Source organism: Ranitomeya variabilis, chromosome 5 (genome assembly GCF_051348905.1).
Source record: "Ranitomeya variabilis isolate aRanVar5 chromosome 5, aRanVar5.hap1, whole genome shotgun sequence".
Lineage (NCBI taxonomy): Eukaryota > Metazoa > Chordata > Amphibia > Anura > Dendrobatidae > Ranitomeya > Ranitomeya variabilis.
In genome coordinates, this window is record NC_135236.1 from 57,153,834 (window position 1) to 57,179,172 (window position 25,339).

At 47.3% G+C, this 25,339-nt stretch overlaps 1 protein-coding gene across 1 annotated transcript in view; it reads right to left on the reverse strand.

Annotated features, from left to right (window-relative positions):
- The window catches only part of LOC143774449 (intercellular adhesion molecule 5-like), a 42,416-nt gene extending 39,996 nt beyond the window's left edge, over positions 1 to 2,420 (reverse strand). Inside the window, exon 1 of the mRNA XM_077262057.1 lies at positions 2,213 to 2,420. Within this exon, the coding sequence (XP_077118172.1) occupies positions 2,213 to 2,267 (55 nt within the window). The 5' untranslated portion in view covers positions 2,268 to 2,420. The remainder of the gene's footprint in view (positions 1 to 2,212) is intronic.
- Between the last annotated feature and the right edge of the window lie 22,919 nt (positions 2,421 to 25,339).

Here is a 25,339-nt window from a genome sequence, read left to right on the forward strand (position 1 = left end):
GCCTGCCGAAAAATAAAGGAGACAGCGAAGGCAGACCCCCTACAGTTCTCACATTAATGGCCTTTTCTAAAGTAAGGTCATTGGCTTTGTTGTCCTGATGAGCTCCTTTTTATTTTTCTGCAATGAAACTGCTTGGTGCAAACCAGACCCTAGACCCTAAAATATTAGTGGAAACTTCTGTCTACCTATCTCTTAAAGAAACAAAAATACTGTTTATTCCATCTTGCTGGATTCTTGTTTCCTCTGGACGCTCCCTGGTTAATAGACTATAATAGCAAACTAGCACGAAAGGTAGAATGTAGAAGCAGAATGGTAAGGATGACATAGACATTTTTGTAAATGATCTCTGCCCTCACATTCTGGCCATGGTCCAAAAAACTCAGTGCCCCATGAATAGCACCTCTAAAAATAGGTGGGTCAAGTTGAGGATTTGGTAGGGCCCAGGATCCAGAGTTGGGGTATAAGGACTCTACCAACTTTAATCTACCTCTAGACAGGGAAATTATTTGGGTGGTCAAGGCTGAGGTCCGTACACAAATTAACGGAGTCTGGTCTGAGAACTGTATAAAGGGGGATCAGAGCTCTGGTCTGTACTAGGGTGCTACATGTCTCATGTCTACTGTCTAGAAGTCTCTATTATGGATTTCTTGTTTCTGGTATGTATTAAGGGGAACTTCATTTTGCTTCTCTTTTAAGGAGGTTAAACTCTTGACATCTGTACAAAGGTGATTCTTGTTTCTGGTCCCTATTTAGTTGGTCATTGTATAGGAGTCTGTAAGGGGGTTCTGGTTTGGAGTCCATAGTAAGAGTTATTTGCTCTGGTGATTTGTAAAAGGTTGGCCTTTTTAAACAGGGGATCTTGTCTGGACTCCTAATTGGGGTGGTTTGTAATCTGTATTAAAGGGATTTTGGTCAGCGATCTTCATTATGGTTTGATATGGTCTTCATGAAAGGGTACCACGATTGGAAGTTATCCCCTATCCATAGGATATGTCAAAAGTACTTGATTGCTGGGGTCCGACTGCTGGGATTTCTACCAATCCTGAGAATAGTTCTCTGAAGGCCCCATGTCAGAATGGATCAGAGGTTGAGATTTTGTACCACCACTCCATTCATTCCGAATGGGACTGCATAACACTTGACTATCTCCCAAGGACAATTGAGAGAAGGTTCACATGCTCAACCTTCCACTCCATTCAGACAGGGCTTTGACCAGGTCTCAGGATCAGTAAATGTCCCAGTGGTTGGACCCCCAGCAATCAGGAAGTTATCTCCTACCCCAAGGATAGGGAATGGTTTCCAATCTTGGTGAAAACCCTTAAAAGTGGATGTTATTTGAGGACTCTATAATGCCCGATTTGGTCGGAGGTCTGTATTAAGAGGGTTCTGGTTTGGAGCCTTCAATATTCTAGTCTGGGGTCTGTATTTTGTTAGGGTGGTCTGGTTAAGGATCAAAATTAATTTCAAACACCAAAGGTTGGCGGGTTACAATATAGATGAAAACAAATAATTTTCCCAGTGTCACCAACATGCCTTATTCTACACTCTTCTCAAAAGTCCCTCTATACAGTTGTCTAGTATATAAGAGAGATGAGTAAATATGAGACAGATGAATGTTAAGTGGAAATACCTTTAAAAGGGGATCTCTCGGACGGAAGACCCCTGTTTTTAAAATTGCAGTCCCCATGAAGAAAAGCTGAACTTTCCAAGGACTGTCATAGGGACTTCATAACTGTTTGCCACTCCACACACTTACTGAGGGGGCATCATCCATGGATCTTGGATGGGTCATCAAACCATTATAGGATTTGGATCTACATCTCCGACATTAATAAATCTTTATGAAATCTGCTTAGATCTTCTAATGCGGGATCTATATTACTCTCTGGTGATCAACTCAAAAAGAATAATCTAAAATATATATCAGTGAGATCTTGTAATTCATCTTGGGGATTACCGTCTGATCCATCAGTAGATACACAAAGATCAGTGGGAAGGATTGGGAGGGAAATATGCTCTCTCCAATCATATCACGATAGCTCGGTCTACGCTCACAATGAGGTGAGTTGGGTTAAGACAAGTTTGGTTGGTTAAAAGTTTAAAATCAATGGGAGCATTCATTGTGTGTGAATGAAAGGCGGCAATCAGAGACCTCATGCTTACTACCTCCCCCCACCATGCCCAATTTTTTTTTTTTTTTTTTTGGTCCTACCTTGGTAAATCAGTGAAGCAGAAACCAGTGCAAACAGAATTTGGCAAGTCTTCATAGCGAGATGGGCTGCAGAGGGTTAACTCCAAATGGTGAATATGGAGACGGCGAGGACTTTGGTGTAGGATGCCGAAAAGAAGGCAGAAATGTAATGTCCCCTGGATGTCCCTCTTGTGATCTCCTCTGTTAGGGGGACCCTCTTATCTACTCCAGGCTTAAATCCAGTTCTCTCTGTATGAGTGTATGACTCTGCAGTCTGTCCCAGTGCCAGCCCCCAATAGTGAGCTCAGTTGCAGGGGGTGGTATGGGGGAGGGCAGAGAATTATAGGAAATCACAAGGGTACTTTGTACAAGAAGTAACTTCCTGCGCCCTATTGTGATCTCTTAGTATCTCTGCCCTATATGTCTCCAGCTCTGTCCTATGTCTCTCATCCTATATCCCGATATCTCTCATCTTATATCCCGATCTCTCTCCCTAAATCTGTCTCTCAGACCCTTCTTCTCCTTTGTATGTCTCGCTCACATGCAGTTTTGCTTTCTCACAGAAGGGAGGTAGAGGAGTGATTGCAGGTGGGGGGATTTCCAGGTCAGAATAATTGGAATTCCCCAAATAATGCAAGCTCGTCATAGATTATTAATATACAGTCCTATATGGCCTAAGTGATTGTTACGGAGGTTGATGTCAGTGGTTTCTTTTCACTTTTACCTTCTCCCCTGTCTAACTTACAGCACATGACACTTCTAATCAGACCCGAAGGTGAATACAGACCCTAAACAAGTACAGATCCTAAACAAGTACAGACCCTAAACAAGTAAAGACCCTAAACAAGTACAGACCCTAAACAAGTACAGACCTCAACCCTCTAAAATGAATACAAACTCAAAACACCTGAAAAAAAAAACATACTGGAGAACTCCAAAAGTAATTATAGACCCCAGATTACAGACCACCTGAACTAAAGCAGATTTCAGAAGTGACCCTCCTAAATAAATGCAGACATCAGAATCCCAAAAGTAATGCAGACACCAGGCCATCTAAAAATAGTAAATACAGACCCCAGAACAGAGCCCCTAAATATATACAGACCAGAGAACAGAGCCCCTAAATATATACAGACCCCAGAGCAGAGCCCCTAAATATATGCAAACCCCGAAACAGAGTCCCTACATATACAGACCCCAGAACAGAGATCCTAAATATATATCTACCCCAGAAGAACCCATAAATATATGCAGACTACAGAATAGAGTCCCTAAATATATACAGACTCCAGAACAGAGCATCTATATATATATATATATATATATATACAGTATATATATATATATATATATATATATATATATATATATACACAGACCCCAGAATAGCCCCTAAATATATATAGATCCCAGAGAAGAGCCCCTAAATATGTACAAACCTCAGAACAGTAACCCTAAATATTTACACACCCCTGAACAGAGACCCTAAATATATACATACCCCTGAACAGAGGCCCTAAATATATACAGACCCCAGAACAGAGACACTAAATATATACAGACCCCAGAAGAACCCCTAAATATATGCAGGCTCCGGAATAGAGTTCCTAAATATATACAGACCCCAGAACAAAGCCCCTAAATATATACAGACCCCAGAACAGAGCCCCTAAATATACATAGACCGCAGAACAGAGACCCTAAGTCAGGGATGCACAACATTTATTTTTCAGTTTAAGGGCCACATTGTCATAATGAACCAATCCCAAATGCACAAAAAATGTAAAGGGGTACTTACATGAATACATCACCAGAACAACCATCAGTACATTAATACATCACCAGAACCAAGTTTTGCGCATTTGAGGAGGATTTGGAGAGTTTCTGCTCAGTTTCTGCAACAAAAACTCGGTGTAAACATATCTTAAGTTGTACTGAGTTTTTGGAGCAGAAAATGAGCAGAAGCTCTAAGTTTTGAGGATTTTTCAGCTTTAATATAGCCATGAAGCACGTTATGGATTGCTACATGTATACAAGACCGGAACCTGTCAGTACATGAATGCAGAGCCAGAACCACTGTTGGTACATAAATGCAGCTCCAGAACTACTGTAGTTACATCAATCTAGCACCAGAACCACCCTCGGAACATGAAAACAGTGCCAGAACCAGCGTCGGTACATAATGCAGCACTAGAACCGCCATCAGTACACAAATGCAGCTCCAGAACCACTGACGATACATGTATTCATTGATAGAACCACCGTCGATACACGAATACAGAGCCAAAACCACTGTCAGTAGATGAATGCAGCACCAGAACCACCGTTGGTCCACGAATGCCATGCCAGAACCACTGTTTGTACATGAATGCAGTACCAAGCTTAGTACAGTGATCAAGTGCAGTGTTACGCAGTCAAAGTAAAAATTATGCAAGATAGTCGCATATCTCTAAGGGACAATGTTCCCATATACCGTAAGTCTCTGCTGCCTTATCTCATGCTACATTGACACAGGATCTTTAGGCTATATTTTGTATATCTGATGAAGATACTGTAGGTGAGACCAAAATGTCACTTACAACTCAATTGTATGCAGTTCACTGATTGAATAAATTGCATAATTTTCAGGTTGAGTGCTGATTCTTTGTTGAAAATATTTAAAGGGGTGGGACCATATCTGTGCCCCTGAAAACCTTGGGAGTGGCGTACTTCCTTCTGTAATGACACGGGGACAGTGTCACCGGGGTTAAGCCTGGGGGTGCTAACAGGGGACCCACGCCAGAACACTGGGTGTGCGGAGACCAAGGAGCGCAGTGAGCATAGGACCTGAGCTTAGTCAGTCACATGATCACAGGGGGCGGAGCCACACCACGCGAGGACGGGGAGCTGGCCGAGGGCACAGAATACAAGCCGAGGGCATAGAATACAAAGGACAAAACATAACGTAGTCAGGGAGCAAAGCCAAGGGTCAGAAGCCAGATGGTAACGAGATAACCAGGGGCAAGATAGACGAGTAAACAGAGACAAGCCAAGGGGTCTGAAAACCAGGAGGGATGAACCAGTACCGAGCAGAAAGACAGAGAGAACAGTCAAGGGACAAACCGGGTCATACACAGCAAAGCTCACACACGCAGAGGAACAGCGATTACGGATTAGTAACCTGGGTCAGCGACCTCTAACAGAGTAGACGGAGGTATCAGCGACACTGAAACCAGGAACTATCAGCGTTAAATAGCCGCCCCAGAACCAAAGAGAGGCGGACAGACTTAACCTTGACCTGACCAGGACAGAGTCAGAGCCACCCCGTCCTGAGTCATGAGTCATGACACCTTCATTTAACAATTGCAGGGTCAGGTCAGCCCCATATACACTTGTATCACATGAATCTACAATTCCATGTATGTCCTTAACAATGGTAAGGAGCTTCTTGGAGTTGTTACCAGTCATCATCAGACTGCGGACCATACAGGAACCTCACTATTGATGAGACGTAGTCAGTAGGGTTGAGCGAAACGGATCAGACAAATTTAAAAAAATCGCCGACTTTCGGCAAAGTCGGGTTTCATGAAACCCGACCCGATCCTAGTGTGGGATCGGCCATGAGGTCGCCGATCTGTGCGCAAAAGTCACGTTTCATATGATGCTTTCAGTGCCATTTTTCAGCCAAGGAAGGAGGATGCAGAGTGTGGGCAGCGTGATGACATAGGTCTCGGTCCCCACCATCTTAGAGAAGGGCATGGCAGTGATTGGCTTGCTTTCTGCGGCGTCACAGGGGTTATAAAGGGGCGTGCACGCCGACCGCCATCTTACTTCTGCCGATCTCAGCATAGGGAGAGGTTGCTGCAGCTTCGTCAGAAGAAGGGATATAGTTAGGGAGGGAAGATTAACCCCCAAACCGCTTGTGCTGTAGCGATTTCCACTGTCCAACACCACCTTTGTTTTGCAGGGACAGTGGAGGCTATATCTTTGTGCATCAGCTCTGTAGCTTATTAGGCTGCCTTATAAGGCTCCCTGATAGCTGCATTGCTGTTTGCACCGCTGCTGTGCAAACCAACTGCTTTTTTAAAAGCAAAAATCCTGTTGCTCCTTTCTGCACAGTTCTATTGTTTATTTGTCCACACTTTTGTGTGCAGCAGTCCTTTTTAATGCTGCCATACTTGTCCTGAGATCATTGTAGGGAGATTGAAATTGTACTACAGTCCTTGTATTTTTTCATATATCTTCCAGCCACTTGCTGCCACTTACATTGTGTTGTTTTATACACTGTGCCTGAGTTTGGGTTCAGTCTCCCCCCCAAAAAAAGTGAGATTCAAATTCTCACAAAGTGGATATACCTCAGTCCTCTTAGTTTGTCGTATATCAGCCAGCCACTTGCTGCCACTCACATCGCGTTGTAAAATACACTGGGCCTGAGTTTGGGTTCAGTCTCCCCAAAATAAAAAGGGAGATTTAAATTCTCAACAAGTTTATATACACCTTCTACCTTGTTTTACAGTACCATATAACAGTTATTTTGGTTACATTTTCCCAAAAATGAGGAAGTCTGGTGGAAGAGGCAGTGGACGGTCGTTGCCAGCTGGTACTGATGGTGGTGGTGGAGCATCTGGTGGTAGTGGGAAAAGCAAAATAGCACCTAAGGCTGGAGGTGTTGAGCCAGCGTCATCGTCTGGCTACACAAGGCATCGAAGGCTCCCTTATCTGGGAGTAGGAAAACAGCGTTTAAAGCCGGAGCAGCAGGAAAAAGTTTTGGCTTTCATTGCTGACTCAGCCTCTAGCTCTTTCGCCTCCTCTTCAGAAAGTTCCAAATATAAAAGCAGCGAGTCGTCAGTGGATGCTCCCGGTCAGGAACAAGACGTTTCCTTGTGTCCTTCACCCAAACCAAAAGTGAAGGATGCGTCAGGCGACACTACAGGTTACTCCATGGAGCTCTTTACAAATACCGTGCCTGGGTTAGAAAGGGAAATTGTTAACTGCCCATTACAAGATGAATCGGACATGGAGTGCACAGATGCACAGCCACAGCTAGATTATTATGCTGTTCCATTGACTCAGATCACTACATTGCCCTCGCAGTGTACTGAGCCAGAATCTGACCCTGATGAGACTATGGTGCCCTGTCCCGAACGCTTTAGCACCTTACACTGTGACACAGAGGAAGGTGCACAGGACATTGAAGAGGAGGTGATAGATGACCCAGTTGTTGACCCAGATTGGCAGCCATTGGGGGAAGAGGGTGCCTCTGCCAGTAGCTCAGAAGCGGAGGATGATCCGCAGCAGCAATCTACATCGCAACAGCTGTCATCTGGCAGGCCCGTATCAGCCCAAAAAACGTGTGTCAAAACCAAAAACAGTTTTAGGACAGCATGGCCATCCGGTGAAAGTAGCACAGCATGCAATGCCTGAAAAGGTATTCGATAGTAGGAAGAGAGCAGTGTGGCAATTTTTTAACCAAGATGCGAATGATCAGTGCAAAGTTATCTGTAAGAAATGCTCAAAGACCTTTAGCAGAGGGAAAAATCTTCAAAATTTAAATAGAACGTGCATGCGTAGACATTTAACCAGCATGCACTTGCAAGCCTGGACTAACTACCAAACGTCACGTACCGTTGGTGCACCTGCTCAGAATGAAGGTAGTCAGCAACGCTACATTGCTTCCCTCACTGTAAGTGCAGCGCCCCCACTGCCGCAGGGCCAAGGGGTACCCGGTACCGGGCCTCTGGGTCTCTGCTCTGGGGTTGTCACGGTGGCTAGACCCGGTCCGTGACCCTGCTGAGGGGCCCCCAATGAAAGGTGTGGATGGTGGTGGTAGTGCGGTGCAGTGCTGGTCACAGTAAATAACGAGGACACCAGGTTGCAGTCTCTTTACCTCTTTACTGAAGGCTTCAGGATCCTCAGTCCGGAATACGGTTAACCAGGCTGCGCAAGTCCGGCCGGTCCGATGGCACCTCCAGAGTTCCCTTTGCAGGTGGAAATCTGTGCCTACCTTCTAGCGCTTGTGTGTTGCGGTCCTCCCCTGCTGTGCTCACGGGATAGTCCCCACAACTGTTGTGTCTGTTTCTCGTGTTCCCTCACAACTCGATTCTGATGTTCTTCTTCGTCCCCCAGATGATATGGCTAGGACGCACCCGTATGACGGGTAGGCTCGGAGCTCTTCCTGGACCCTAGTGTCACCCTTCTCCTATTGTTGCCCCCTGTGTCTTCGTAGGTGATTTGTGTGAGACAGCCTGCCTATAGCTGACTGTCCTGCCGTAGGTTTGAAGTATTGCTTGGAGCCTAGTACTTCCTCGGCGTTCCGGCCACCGGCTACGCGCCTCAGTAGGATGTTGCCTCGTCTTACAGCACGACTCCTACTGGTATTTCTCCTTGTTGTGTTGATCTCGTTTCTCACTCAGCACAATATACCTCGCTTCTTGTCCTTTCTTAGGGCACCGCCGCTATCTAGTGCAGGCGCGGTCCCGTAACGTTCTCTCTGTTCGCTAGGTCTCTGCCAGGATCCCACCCCTGACAAGGACCCCCCTGAGCCTCTCCCCGCAACACCCTCTGCCACAGGGTGTTGCCTATTCGATTCCCAGTCAGCTTCTAACTAACTTCCTATCCAACCCCCAGTTTTACCAGATTGTGAGGAGTGGCCTAATACATAGTACCCTTAGCTCCCCCTGGAGGCCAGACTGTGAAGTGTATTGGTGTCTGTGATACCTGGTCAGGTGAATTCCTTCAGTGCCATCAGACGTACCATAGCCCCCCTTAGCGGCGGAGCATCAGTACTGCAACGACCAGGACTCTGGGGCGCTGCATAAGCCCACCAGTTAGGACACCAACAGCAGCAAATGTGGAGGTATCGTCGCAAGGCCAAAGCAGTCAGGGAATCACAAGGTTATTGGTAGTATGTACTGTATGTAGGCCAACATCAAGAATACCATCACCAACCCTCTCTCAATCCGCCATGTCCACCACCACCACCACCGCTAGTTCCACCATATGCAGCTCTCCAGTCCAGCTCACCCTACAAGAGACTCTCGTTAGGAAAAGAAAGTACTCATCCTCTCATCCGTGTACACAGGGTTTGAAGGCCCACATTGCTAGACTAATCTTGTTAGAGATGATGCCCTACCAGTTGGTTGAAAGCGAAGCTTTCAAAGCCCTGATGGCCTACGCAGTACCACGCTATGACCTACCCAGTCGGCATTTCTTTGCGAGAAAAGCCATCCCAGCCCTCCACCAGCATGTCAAAGACCGCATTGTCCATGCACTGAGGCAATCAGTCAGTGGAAAGGTGCACCTCACAACAGATGCATGGACCAGTAGGCATGGCCAGGGACGTTACGTGTCCATCACGGCACACTGGGTTAATGTGGTGGATGCAGGGTCCATAGTGGACAGCCATAGTGGGACAGTTCTGCCTAGCCCACGGTCTAGGAAACAGTTGGCTGTAGGCGTTCACCACCCCTCCTCCTCCTCTAGAAGTGAAAGCTCGTCCACAGAGCGCAGTCGCACGACCACTCCATCCGCAGCTGCCAGTGTTGCACACGAGGTGTCCCATTATCGAACAGCTAGTGGTAAGCGTCAGCAGGCTGTTACAAATGAAGTGTTTGGGCGACAACAGACACACCGCGCAAGTACTGGCCGAGTACTTGCAGCAAGAAACTCAGTCATGATTGGGCAGTGTACATCTTGAGGCAGGCAAGGTAATCAGTGATAACGGAAGGAATTTTATGGCTGCCATAGCCCTTTCAGGACTGAAACACATACCTTGCCTGGCTCACACCTTGAACCTGGTGGTGCAGTGCTTCCTGAAAAATTATCCGGGGTTACCAGCCCTGCTCCTGAAGGTGCGAAGACTTTGCTCGCACATCCGCCGGTCGCCCGTACACTCCAGCCGTATGCTGAACCATCAGCGATCGCTGAATCTTCCCCAGCACCGCCTAATAATCGACGTTGCAACAAGGTGGAACTCCACACTGCACATACTTCAGAGTCTGTGCGAACAGAGGCGTGCTGTAATTTATTTGTGGGAGGATACACATACACGGGCCGGCACTTGGATGGCAGACATGGAGTTGACTGGTGTGCAGTGGTCGCAGCTACAAGACCTCTGTCAAGTCCTTCAGTGTTTTGAGGAATGCACACGGCTGGCAAGTGCAGACGACGCCATCATAAGCATGAGCATCCCACTAATGCGTCTGCTGATGCAAAGTTTGATGCACATTAAGGAGCAGGCATCTGCAGCCGAAGAGGAGGGAAGCCTTGATGACAGTCAGCCATTGTCAGCTGGCAATAGTGATCACGGCACTCAGGGCTTCTTGGAGGTGCACAAGTTAGGAATCCAACCCGTAAAGTATAACTAAGAAATACTTGGCACTCTGGAGATGTTTGTTGCAAAATTCAGAAATAAATTTTATTCGGTGCATCCAGCTCAACATAAACGTTTTCGGTCTATACAAACAAGACCTTCATCAGATACAGTTGTGAGTGCTGGAGATCAAGGAGAGAGTGTGCAAACCAACACACTAGGAAAAACGTCAGCCAAGATACGGGAGCGCTAAGCGCCTTGCTGCATGTGGTGATGTATATATAGCGTGCTATAGAGAGGCGAAGTGCTCGCAGGGTGGAAAGCGCTGGGAATCACCGACGATGCAAGCGCCGTACTGTAGGGAAGAAGGCGCTCCCGGGGCTGCCAGTCAGCCATTGTCAGCTCAGGGAATTCTCCTGGACGGAGGATGATGGGGATGAATATTTATGGGAGGAGGATGCTTCTCAGGGGGCAATAGAAACTGGTGGCAATGCAAGGTCATGTACAGGGTTTTTGCGGGACACAAGTGATGTTAATTTGCAAGAAAGTGCTCCTCAACCCAGCACAAGCAGTGAATTGACACCTGGAACATTGGCCCACATGGCGGAGTATGCCTTGCGTATCCTAAAAAGGGACCCCCGCATTATCAAAATGATGACCGATGACGATTACTGGTTGGCCTGTCTCCTGGATCCACGATATAAAGGAAAATTACAAAATATCATGCCACATGAGAACCTTGAGCAAATATTGGCTACCAAACAAGCAACTCTTGTAGACCGTTTGGTTCAGGCATTCCCAGCACACAGCGGCGGTGATGGTTCTCACACGAGCCATAGTGGGCAACATGGCAGAGGTGTTAGAGGTGCACAAATCCAAAGTGGCGTTGGACAGAGGGGTTTTATGACCAGGTTGTGGAGTGATTTAGCAACAACCGCTGACACGACAGGTACTGCTGCATCGATTCAAAGTGACAGGAGACAACAATTGTCCAGTATGGTTACGAACGACTTTTCCGCCCTTATCGATGTTCTCCCTCACAGGTCATTCCCCTTTGATTACTGGGCATCTAAAATAGACACCTGGCCTGAATTGGCAGAATATGCATTACAGGAGCTCGCATGCCCTGCTGCTAGTGTGCTATCAGAAAGAGTATTCAGTGCTGCTGGTTCAATACTGACCAAAAAAAGGACACGTCTGGCTACCCGAAATGTTGATGATCTAATGAACCAATCATGGATTTCAAATTACGGTACTTGGCCCCACTTTCCCCTGCTGACACCTAGCTTGCCTGAAAATTGTCTTGCTTTTGGCCTCCTCTTACTGACTTCTCCAATTCCTCCATTTGCAGCTGCTGAATGTCCACCATAGGCCATTTATATACCTCCCTAAATGGGCTGACTCCCCCCACAGGGCCGTTGTCACCACCTGGCGCAAGCACCCGTGCGAGTACCGTTTGCCTGGACAGGTGGGTGTGCCCACTGTTGGGCGATGGCACTGGCACAGGGTCCCTCATAGTACAATGAAGTGTCTCTGATGGTGGTGGTGCACAACCAACGTCAGCCACACCGTCGTAATATGAGGGGCCCTGTGCCAGTACCGCAGCCCATGAGAGAGTGTTCCCCCCAGCTCGAACAGTGCTCTACCACTTGCAATACTTACCTCTCCCTACTCCACCACTGTGTAGTCTGTGCTGTTAAATCCTTCAATGGCACTGCCAATACAAATTTGTTGAAATGATAAATGATAGTTAAAATATACAGGCGCCCTGGCCTCCATTTAGACCAGTTAATACGTTGCGCCTACTACCACTGTCTGCTACTCAGCAGAGGGGTTCACTCCTGTACCTAGCTATGCCACCTGTTTATTTATGAACATTTTTTTGGCAGACATTTAGCCAACTTTATTATTTGGGCCTACTAACTGTGTCTGCCACTCATTACAGTTGTCCTCCGCTGAACAAAGCAATGCCGCCTGTTTAGTCCTGTTACCAATTTTGAACTGCATTTAGCCTACTTACTTATTTTGGCCTACTCACTGTGTCAGCCACTGCTTACAATTGTCCTCCGCTGAACCAAGCAATGCGGCCTGGTTATTCCTGTAACCAATTTTGAACTGCATTTAGCCCACTTACTTATTTGGGCCTACTCATTGTGTCAGCCACTCATTACAGTTGTCCTCCGCTGAACAAAGCAATGCCGCCTGGTTATCCCTGTTACCAATTTTGAACTGCATTTAGCCTACTTACTTATTTGGGCCTACTCACTGTGTCAGCCACTCCTTACAATTGTCCTCCGCTGAACAAAGCAATGCCGCCTGGTTATTCCTGTTACCAATTTTGAACTGCATTTAGCCTACTTACTTATTTTGGCCTACTCACTGTGTCAGCCTCTCATTACAGTTGTCCTTGCTGAACAAAGCAATGCCGCCTGGTTAGTCCTGTTGCCAATTTTGAACTGCATTTAGCCCACTTTATTATTTGGGCCTATATCTGTGTTTCCTCCTCATCCTGCCCATTGCTGTTATGATCCTTAGTGGTTGAGGATCACAAAATACTCCAGCTAAGTAACAAAACATAGGACAAGCTCTAGGGAGGTGGTAAACTGGACTGACCGCAAATCTGAACCTATCCAACACACTAGAGGTAGCCCGTGAACGTGACTAAAATCCTAGACGTCTCGAGCCAGCCTGAGGAACTAACTACCCCTAGAGAGAAAGAAAGACCTCACTTGCCTCCAGAGAAATAATCCCCAAAGATATAGCAGCCCCCAACAAATAATAACGGTGAGGTAAGAGGAAGGCACATACACAGGGGTGAAAGCAGATTCAGCAAATGAGGCCCACTAATACTAGATAGCAGAAAATAGAAAAGGGGTCTGTGCGGTCAGTAAAAAACCCTTACAAAATATCCACACTGAGATTTCAAGAACCCCCGCACCAACTAACGGTGTGGGGGGAGAAACTCAGTCCCCTAGAGCAACCAGCAAGCGAGGAAATCACATTTTAGCAAGCTGGACAAGAAACATGATAAATGCTGATAATCAAAAAATAAACAAACAAAAACTTAGCTCGTCTTGGAGAGACTGGGAGCAAGGTAGTCACAAGGAATCTGAAGAGCACTGAATACATTGAGAGCAGGCAAGGAACTGAGTATCCAGGTGAGCTAAATAGGAAACCAACCAAGGATAACGAACCAGCTGATGCTGCCAACCTGCAGAAAGACAACACTACACAGTACCGCTTGTGACCACTAGAGGGAGCCCAAAAATAGAGTTCACAACAGTACCCCCCCCCTTGAGGAGGGGTCACCGAACCCTCATCAAGACCCCCAGGGCGATCAGGATGAGCCGCGTGGAAGGCACGAACCAAATCGGCCACATGAACATCAGAGGCGACAACCCAGGAATTATCCTCCTGACCATAGCCCTTCCACTTAACCAAATACTGAAGCCTCCGTCTAGAGATACGAGAATCCAAAATCTTCTCCACCACGTACTCCAATTCGCCCTCGACCAGCACCGGAGCAGGAGGCTCAACAGAAGGAACCACAGGTACCACATACCTCCGCAACAAAGACCTATGGAACACATTATGAATGGCAAACGATGCTGGGAGATCCAAACGAAAAGACACCGGGTTAAGGATTTCCAAGATCTTATAAGGACCGATGAAGCGAGGCTTGAATTTAGGAGAGGAGACCTTCATAGGAACATACCGAGAAGACAGCCACACCAAATCCCCAACATGAAGTCGGGGACCCACACCGCGGCGGCGGTTGGCAAAGCGCTGAGCCTTCTCCTGTGACAACCTCAAATTGTCCACCACATGGTTCCAAATCTGCTGCAACCTATCCACCACAGAATCCACCCCAGGACAGTCAGAAAGCTCAACCTGACCCGAGGAAAAACGAGGATGGAAACCAGAATTGCAGAAAAAAGGCGAAACCAAAGTAGCAGAACTAGCCTGATTATTAAGGGCAAACTCGGCCAATGGCAAAAAAGTCACCCAATCATCCTGATCAGCAGAAACAAAACATCTCAAATAAGTTTCCAACGTCTGATTAGTTCGCTCGGTTTGGCCATTAGTCTGAGGATGGAAGGCCGACGAAAAAGACAAATCAATGCCCATCTTAGCACAAAAAGTCCGCCAAAACCTGGACACAAACTGGGATCCTCTATCAGACACAATATTTTCAGGAATGCCGTGCAAGCGAACCACATTCTGAAAAAATAGAGGAACCAAATCGGAGGAAGAAGGCAACTTAGGCAAGGGCACCAAATGGACCATCTTGGAAAAACGATCACACACCACCCAGATGACAGACATTTTCTGAGATACTGGAAGATCCGAAATAAAATCCATGGAAATGTGCGTCCAAGGCCTTTTCGGAATAGGCAAAGGCAAAAGCAAACCGCTGGCACGAGAACAGCAAGGCTTAGCCCGAGCACAAATCCCACAAGACTGCACAAAGGAACGCACATCCCGCGACAAGGAAGGCCACCAGAAGGACCTAGCCACCAAATCTCTGGTACCAAAAATCCCAGGATGACCCGCCAACACCGAAGAATGAACCTCGGAAATAACTCTGCTGGTCCATCTATCCGGGACAAACAGTCTCTCTGGTGGACAACGGTCAGGTCTATCCGCCTGAAATTTCTGCAGCACTTGTCGCAAATCTGGGGAAATGGCAGACAAAATCACTCCCTCTCTGAGAATACCAGCCGGCTCAGAAACTCCCGGAGAGTCAGGCACAAAACTCCTAGAAAGTGCATCAGCTTTCACGTTCTTCGAACCAGGCAGGTATGAGACCACGAAGTTGAAACGGGAGAAAAACAACGACCAACGAGCCTGTCTAGGATTCAGGCGCTTGGCAGATTCAAGGTAAATCAGATTTTTGTGATCAGTCAAGACCACCACACGATGTTTAGCTCCTTCGAGCCAATGTCGCCACTCCTCAAATGCCCACTTCATAGCCAACAACTCCCGATTACCAACATCATAATTCCGCTCGGCAGGCGAAAACTTTCTTGAAAAGAAAGCACATGGCTTCATCACAGAGCCATCAGAGCTTCTCTGCGACAAAACAGTCCCTGCTCCAATCTCAGAAGCATCAACCTCGACCTGGAAGGGGAGAGAGACATCTGGCTGACATAAGACTGGAGCTGAAGAAAACCGGTGCTTCAGCTCCCGAAAGGCCTCCACGGCCGCAGGAGACCAATTAGTCACATCAGAACCCTTCTTGGTCAAATCCGTCAAAGGTTTAACCACGCTAGAAAAATTAGCGATGAAACGACGGTAAAAATTAGCAAAACCCAAGAACTTCTGAAGACTCTTAACAGACGTGGGCTGAGTCCAGTCATGAATAGCCTGGACCTTGACTGGGTCCATCTCCACAGTAGAAGGAGAAAAAATAAAACCCAAAAAGGAGACCTTCTGTACTCCGAAGAGGCATTTTGAGCCCTTCACAAATAAAGCATTAGCACGCAGGACCTGAAACACCATCCTGACCTGCTTCCCATGGGACTCCCAATCATCAGAAAAGACCAAAATGTCATCCAGATAAACAATCATAAATTTATCCAGATATTCTCGGAAGATGTCATGCATGAAGGACTGAAACACAGAAGGAGCATTAGAGAGTCCAAAAGGCATCACCAAGTACTCAAAATGGCTTTCAGGCGTATTAAATGCTGTTTTCCATTCATCTCCCTGCTTAATGCGCACAAGGTTATACGCACCACGGAGATCTATCTTGGTGAACCAACTGGCACCCTTAATCCGAGCAAACAAATCAGACAATAGTGGTAAAGGATACTGAAATTTGACTGTGATTTTATTCAGAAGACGATAATCTATACAAGGTCTCAAAGAACCGTCCTTCTTGGCCACAAAAAAAAATCCTGCACCAAGAGGGGAAGAGGATGGGCGAATATGTCCCTTCTCCAAAGAGTCCTTTATATAACTCCGCATTGCGGCATGCTCTGGTATAGACAGATTAAAAAGTCGTCCCTTATGGAATTTACTACCAGGAATTAAATTTATAGCACAGTCACAATCCCTATGAGGGGGCAGGGCACTGGACCTGGGCTCATCAAATACATCCTGGTAGTCAGACAAAAACTCAGGGACCTCAGAAGGAGTGGAAGAAGCAATAGACACCAACGGAGCATCGCCATGAATTCCCTGACAACCCCAACTTGACACAGACATAGCTTTCCAATCTAAAACTGGATTATGAGCCTGCAGCCATGGCAGACCCAAAACGACAACATCATGCAAATTATGCAGAACAAGAAAGCGAATCACCTCCTGATGTACGGGAGTCATGCACATGGTCATTTGCGTCCAATACTGAGGCTTATTCTCAGCTAATGGCGTAGCATCAATTCCCCTCAGAGGAATAGGAAATTCCAATGGCTCCAGGACAAAACCACAGCGCCTGGCAAACGACAAATCCATCAGATTCAGGGCAGCACCCGAATCCACAAAAGCCATAACCGGGTAGGACGACAAAGAACAAATCAAAGTAACAGACAAAATAAATTTAGGCTGCATAGTACCAATGGTGACAGGTTTAGCGATTTTTTTTAAGCGTTTAGAGCATGCTGAGATAACATGAGTAGAATCACCACAGTAAAAGCACAACCCATTTTGACGTCTATGACTTTGTCGCTCAATTCTGGTCAGAGTTCGGTCACATTGCATAGACTCAGGTCTCTGTTCAGAAAATACCGCCAAAGGATGAGCAGATTTGCGCTCCCGCAAACGCCGATCAACCTGAATGGCTAAAGCCATAGAATCACTCAGACTTGTAGGGGTGGGAAACCCCACCATAACATTCTTAACGGCCTCAGAAAGACCTTCTCTGAAATTTGCAGCCAGGGCACACTCATTCCATTGAGTAAGCACCGACCATTTCCGAAATTTTTGACAATACACATCTGCTTCATCCTGACCTTGAGAGATAGCCAGCAACACTTTTTCTGCCTGATTCTCAAGATTAGGCTCCTCATAAAGCAGTCCAAGAGCCAGAAAAAATGCATCTACATTAAGCAATGCAGGATCTCCTGGCGCCAGAGAGAAAGCCCAATCTTGAGGGTCGCCACGCAACAAGGAGATAACAATTTTAACTTGCTGAGCGGAATCACCAGAGGAACGAGGTCTTAGAGATAGAAATAACTTACAATTATTCTTAAAATTTAGAAACCTAGATCTATCTCCAGAAAACAACTCAGGAATGGGTATCTTTGGTTCTGACATAGGGCTATGAATAACAAAATCCTGAATACTTTGCACCCGTGCAGCAAGATGATCCACACTAGAAGCCAGAGTCTGAACATTCATGTCTGCAGCTGAGCTCAAAACCACCCAGAGTTCAAGGGGATGAAAGAAGCTAAACAGACTGCAGCAAAGGAAAAGCGGGAGGAAAAAAAAAAATGTACTCAAGTCTTCTTTTTATCCCACTTCTGCGATGCATTAAACACTTTTTGGCCTGCTCTACTGTTATGATCCTTAGTGGTTGAGGATCACAAAATACTCCAGCTAAGTAACAAAACATAGGACAAGCTCTAGGGAGGTGGTAAACTGGACTGACCGCAAATCTGAACCTATCCAACACACTAGAGGTAGCCGGTGAACGTGACTAAAATCCTAGATGTCTCGAGCCAGCCTGAGGAACTAACTACCCCTAGAGAGAAAGAAAGACCTCACTTGCCTCCAGAGAAATAATCCCCAAAGATATAGAAGCCCCCAACAAATAATAACGGTGAGGTAAGAGGAAGGCACATACACAGGGGTGAAAGCAGATTCAGCAAATGAGGCCCACTAATACTAGATAGCAGAAAATAGAAAAGGGGTCTGTGCGGTCAGTAAAAAACCCTTACAAAATATCCACACTGAGATTTCAAGAACCCCCGCACCAACTAACGGTGTGGGGGGAGAAACTCAGTCCCCTAGAGCAACCAGCAAGCGAGGAAATCACATTTTAGCAAGCTGGACAAGAAACATGATAAATGCTGATAATCAAAAAATAAACAAACAAAAACTTAGCTTGTCTTGGAGAGACTGGGAGCAAGGTAGTCACAAGGAATCTGAAGAGCACTGAATACATTGAGAGCAGGCAAGGAACTGAGTATCCAGGTGAGCTAAATTGGAAACCAACCAAGGATAACGAACCAGCTGATGCTGCCAACCTGCAGAAAGACAACACTACACAGTACCGCTTGTGACCACTAGAGGGAGCCCAAAAATAGAGTTCACAACACATTGCCCAGCCACTGCTAGATGAGTCTGCTGGTACATTGACCCAGACCACTACATTCCCCTTGCACTCTACACAGACAGAATCTGACCCTGCTGAAAGTCAGGTTACCCTTCCCGCATACTATATCACCTTACACGGGAACAAAGAGGAAGGTGCAGATGAAAATGCAGGTTCGTTCATCAGGTGGGGGGCATACTCGTTGGCGAAGTCACTGGCACAGGGCCCCTCATAGTACACAAAAGTGTCTCTGCCGGTTGGAGGCGCCACCCGCCGTCAAACACACCGCCGTACTATGAGGGACCCTGTGCCAGTGCCAATGCCAACGAGTGGGCCCCCACTGCTTACTCAGGATCACAGCACTTGCAAAGTTGAACTACTTACCTCTCCCTGCTCCACCGCCGTGACATATTCCGCGTTTCCTGGGCCCACAAAAATCTTGAGCCAGCCCTACCCCCCCCCCACAACTTTAGCCAAATGACCCCCAGTTTTCAATGCCTAACTATTATTATAAAGTAAATTAAGATTGACAAGCTTCAGTAATAAGAATTGATGTTTTTGGCATTAAAATGGGCACTGTAGGTGTTTTCCTGTCCTCCACTCACTGCCGACTTTGATTTCCCATTGACTTGCATTGGGTTTCGTGTTTCAGTCGGCCCCTGACTTTTCGTAATAATCGGCCGATTTCACCCGACCCGACTTTTCACAAAGTCGGGTTTCGCGAAACCAGACTCGATCTGAAAAAAGTAAAAGTCGCTCAACTCTAGTAGTCAGTATCACAAATAAACATTTACATCTAGGTATCTTATAGGTAACATCTTCTCTGATTGAAGTAGTTCTTATCCCTTTTGCCTCCATGTAGTACAGGCACCATGATGAGATTTCACACCTAGAGCTGGTCTCTCCAGACTTGCTTCTTTTCCCACTTTCTACAGCACATGCCAATATGATACCCTTAAAAATAAAAGTATCAGTATACTGGCCTGTGGAAGGTCTGCTCATTTAGCTGCTCCTCGAGGTAGACACAGGCACACATGTGGTTAAAGTCTTTGGGTGGTTTACTGCATCATGAATCAAAAACCCAAACTGGTAACAGAAAAACAGCTTGTCCAGCTCAAATGAAAGTAAACAGTTCATATACAGTTTGGCCCAGTTCCTCTGGGACAACATTTATAGAAGCTCTCACAGGAGCTAGCAGTCAGGAGGATTCCTTTCCTCCACAAACACTGACAGAAAAAAAAACTAGCTGGACATTTAACTCCCTCCAGTCACACCCTGGAGGTGGAGATATGGTGGGTAGGCGTCCTGCCCATCTCTGACCTACCCACCATAAAAGCCATTCTCATATATTAACTGGATTGCTCTCAGCACGTATCATGCTGGAGGACACATATGGCTTTCACATCACGCAGGAGAGCAACCTTTGTGACTCTCTGCCAAAAGCAGGGGGCTTTGGCACCTTCGGACACCAAACAAGGAATTCGGGAGAGGGCATCTACATTCCCATGTAGCTTCCCAGGCTTATGTTCTATGTGGAACCTGAAATCCTAGAGGCCTAAGAACTATCTAGTCACTCAGGCATTTTTACCCTGTTTCTCCCTCAACCATCTCAGAGTGGCATGATTGGACATGAATTTGAACTTCTGGCCTAGTAGATAATACCTCAATGTATCTATTGCCCATTTTATGGCTAGATGTTCTTTCTCCAAAATTGTGTAATTTTTCTTGCATGTGGAGAGCTTCCGGCTCAGATACAGGATGGGATGCTCTTCCCCATTTATTTCCTGAAACAGCATGGTTCCCAACCCGACTTCTGAGGCTTCTGTCTGGATCATGAACTCCTTGCTGAAGTCTGGTGCGACCAGAACCGGATGTTTACACAGAGCCTGCTTCAACTCCTAGAACGCTATCTCTGTGTCAGCAGTCCATTTAACTATGGTTGACTTGGTACCTTTAAGAAGATCCATAAATGGTACGGCGATTATAGCAAATGACTAGCCCAGTCAGGGATAAAGACCACAATGTCATAGAGGTACGCTACTGCATACTTCTTATGCGGTGCCAGGATCCGATCCATCGCCCTCTGGAAGGTGGCTGGGGCCCCCTGCAGACCCATGGGCATCCTGGTGAATTGAAAACACCCATCAGGTGTCAAGAAGGCTGTCTTCTCCTTGGCACTCAGAGACATGGGGATCTGCCAATAGCCTTTCGTCAGCTCCAGGGTTGTAATGTACCTCGCGGGTCCAAGTCTCTCAATGAGTTCGTCCACATGAGGCATCGGGTAAGCATCAAAACTAGAGACTTCATTCAGCCTGCAGTATTCGTTGCAAAACCGCCACTCACCTTCAGGCTTCGGCACGAGGACGATGGGACTCGACCATCCACTTTTCGACTCCTCTATCACCCCTAGCATCCTCTTCACCTCTTTGGATACTACTTCTCTCCGTGGTTGCGGAATTCTATAGGGCTTGAGGTTCACCCTTATGTGCGGTTCTGTCAACACGTCATGCTCGACCACCTACGTATGCCCCGGCAACTCTGAGAATAGGTCCCTGTTCCGCTACATCAGCTCCCAACACTGTTGCCTCTGGGCCAGCGTCAAAGTCACTGCAATGGTGACATCATCTACTGTGACTTTGGGACTGGCTCCCAGAAAGGAAGATTCTCGGTCTCGCTAGGGTTTGAGCAAGTTCACATGACAGACCAGGTGCAGCTTCCTTCGCCCCAGCTGGTGTACCTTGTCATTAACTTTGCCCAGTTTCTCCATGACCTCATATGGGTCTTGCCACTTAGCTAGGAACTTGCTCTCCACCATGGGGATAAGCACTAGCACGCAGTCCCTGGGCTGGAAGTGCCTCAGCCTCGCTGATTGGTTATACACCCTTGCCTGTGCCTTTTGTGCCTGGAGAAGATGCTCCTTCATGATATAGTAGGCATCACTTTCGCCATTCTCTCCTGCAGCTGGGAAACATGCTCTATGATGCTCTGGTCTGGCATGACCTCAGCTTTCCACGTTTCCTTGGCGAGGTCCAGGAGCCCTCGCAGATGTTGAAGTACAGGAGCTCGAACTGAAAGAAGCCAGTAGAGGCCTGGGGAACTTCTCCGATGGAGAAGAGCAGGAACTTCTCCGATGGAGAAGAGCAAAAATGCAGCAGGTAGTCCCAGATTCCCCCCAGACAACCCCAGCTCAGGAACCTCGGACTCACTGGTCACCGGTTAGTCTTCATCACCAGCTAGGACACACAAGAGGAACTCCTCCACCTCCGACAGGGACACATCAGGGTTGCACTGGCTCCTGCCTGAGTCACTGGACACCTCTGCCTTTCTACACAACTCCCAGAACAGGCTGAAGTCCCGCCCGATTATCACAGGGTGCAGCAAGTCTCTGACTGCCCCAACCTCATGAAACTCCATACCACAGCTCAATTTAATCAACGCTTTGGCAACAGGGTAGTCTATGGCATCCCCGTTGATACAGCGGATGCACACATGTTTAACCGGGATCAAGTGGTGGGGAAGCATGACCCTTATCAGAGTCACTAAACTCCTGGAATCCAAGAGTCCTGACCCTAGTACTCCGTTTATTGTCACAGGACATAACTGCAACCCCTCTCCAGGCTGATAGTCCACACTTCAGATTGGGTAGGCATAATACGAGCAGCACCTGCCTAGGCTACAATCCATCTGCTCGGAACACATAGGACAACGGGCCGCTATGTGTCGAGGACCGTGACACTGCCAGCATGTCTTTAGCAGCAGCCTTTGGTAGACCCTCAGCGGCTCCTGGGGACTTTGATCTCCCCCTGTGGTGGCTCTGTTACCCCTCTTTCGGGATTCGGGCTCCAGCTGGGTACCCCAGTATGGAGATGTACCACCCCCCCCAACTTTCTAAGGGACCTCTTGACCACCTGGTACCTTTCAACGAGGCCCACCAAGTCATACGCATTCCGGGGATCTCCCTGGGCAACCGAGGTCTGCACCGGCCTGGGGAGGGAGTCAATAATCCGGTCCATGACCACCTGCTCGACCATCTGGGCTGGAGTGGAGGACTCCGGCTGCAGCCATTTCTGGACCAAATGCAACAAGTCAAACATTTGTGAGCGGGGAGGTTTATCACCATAATACGCCCAGTGATGAACCCTTTGGGCTCTGACAGACATAGTGACCCCTGAGTGTGCCAAGATCTCCATTTTCAACTTGGCATATTCCTGGGCATCCTGTAATGTCAAATCATAATAAGATTTCTAGGGCTCACCGGTCAAATAGTGGGCCAGTACCACTGCCCACTGCTCTGATGGTAGCTTCTCACGCTCCGACACCTGCTCGAACACAGTCAAAACCACCTCTATATTATTAGGAGTTTATTAGTCTTCTGCTGTACCTAATGCTGCTACTCTTGGCTCAGGATCAGGTGCTTGAATAGCTCCTCCATTTTGTCCGACCGCTGTTCCATCTCTGTAGCCACTTTGATCCATGACATACAGTTTATCCACCGCTGCTACACGTGTTACTGGAACGTTGCCTGCATCCGAAACACCACTTGTGGAAGGTCGGCTCACTTAGCTGCTCCTTGAGGTAGATGTAAGAAGAAGAACTGGACCAGGGGTACCTCTCTTGTGTCAGGTCTGGAACTGTCGGGGCTGTCTCCTCTGTTGTCTGGGGGAAAGCTTAAGAAACCGGACCAACCTTTGCACTTGTCTGCAGGGGGCGTGGCTAAACTTAAAAGCCACAGCGCGCATGGAAGCGGTCAGACTTGGCAGGAAGAGACAGCAGGCAGAAGGTAGTGCTCCGTCCCTTGGGCGCCGCAGCAGTTTAGGCCCGCGCCACAGCGTTCCCACACGTACTCACAGAGACCAGAGACGTGCTGAGTGCCCGTTGGCTCCCACAAAGCAAGGTGTCAATTGCTCCAGGCCCGTGAGTACCGTGCGCATACTGCTTAAGAAAGACTGGGGGTGCTACCGTGAACTGTACCCTGACCCCCGGTGCATGTCTGTTGAGCCACGTTAGGCTCTCGCATTGCTGTGAACTGTGTTACGCTCTCTTTGCCAGACCCCGGTCCAAAGAGCCCACAAAAGACACTGGAGACTCATCTTCGACCCCAGGACTCTGCTCATCTACGTCATCAGGACTATACTGGACCCACTACACGCTAACGGTTGTTGGCACCATTCCCTATCCTGTGTACATTGCTTGCTGGACGTCGTCAGAACCGGAAAAGTCATACCTTGAGGACCTTTGTTATTGTATTATCTTGCATTTTCCCCCAAACTGCATATCCTATATCTCTAAAGGTACCTTCACACGAAGCGACGCTGCAGCGATAGCGACAACGATGCCGATCGCTGCAGCGTCGCTGTTTGATCGCTGGAGAGCTGTCACACAGACCGCTCTCCAGCGACCAACTATGCCGAGGTCCCCGGGTAACCAGGGTAAACATCGGGTTGCTAAGCGCTATTCCCCTTGATAAAGCAAGTACTTACAGGTAGCGAAACGTGCGTCGGGGTGCGTGCTGGAGCGTCCGCATACCAGGTGAGACCAGCCTCCCATGTGTTCAATATGATAACCGTTTTTTCAGGACCACTAGCGTTTCCAGGGTCCACAAGGTTTTTGTGTCTAGGACCTTAGGGTGCACATAACGCATGGTCTATAGCTCTTTCACTACTCGTGTCCATATGGCATAGGACACACAGAGGGTGATAGACATAGTATTTTATTCATAGTTACACATGGAGATTTTGGCTTGGTAGCACCTTAGTTATGGTCCACATTAAGAACATGTACAGCTAATGGTTTATGTGGTACGCTCCTCTATTAATCCTGGTGTCTTTCTTTACACTCTTGTGTTTTGTACACGGGTATTTACAGATAACGTGTTCATGTGTTTTTGTATCATGTCTATTTTATTGGTCTTTTTTGTATGAGTGTTTTTTGTAACTAATAAATTTATCGCTTTTATATATTTGAGAAAGCTTCCTTTGTTCTCTTCTATTAACATTTAATTCCCTCCAGCCACACCCTGAAGGTGGAGATATGGTGGATAGGCATCCCGCCCATCTCTGGCCTACCCACCATAAAAGCCATGCCCATATAGGCACTGGATTGCTCTCAGCACATTTCATGCTGGAGAAAACACTTATGGCTTTCACATCACGCAGGAAAGCAACCTTTGTGACACATATCTCCCCTCATGTACGGCACCAGGGACCCTATCACATGGCCCATAAATAAAAATATCTCCCATGTTGTGCCGCTGAATAATAATTGCCCCTCACTGTGCTTCCTGCACAAAATATCCCCCACACTGCCCCTCTCCATAATATTCCCACAAACTGTCCCTTTCCATAATTTCCCCCCCACATTGTCTCTCCATAATATTCCCCCCACTGCCACTCTCCACAATATTTTCCCCTACTGCCCCACTCCATAAAAAAAAGAAGCCTCTTGGTGCTAGCCGGGATCTCACCGAGGTCATGTCAATTCAGCCCGGCTGGGAACTAAGCCTCAGCGACATTGATGATGTCACTGCTGGTCAATGATGTTGCGCTCGTAGCAGCTCAGTCACCAGTGGTTCTCAGCCTGGACAGTCGCATCTTGGCAC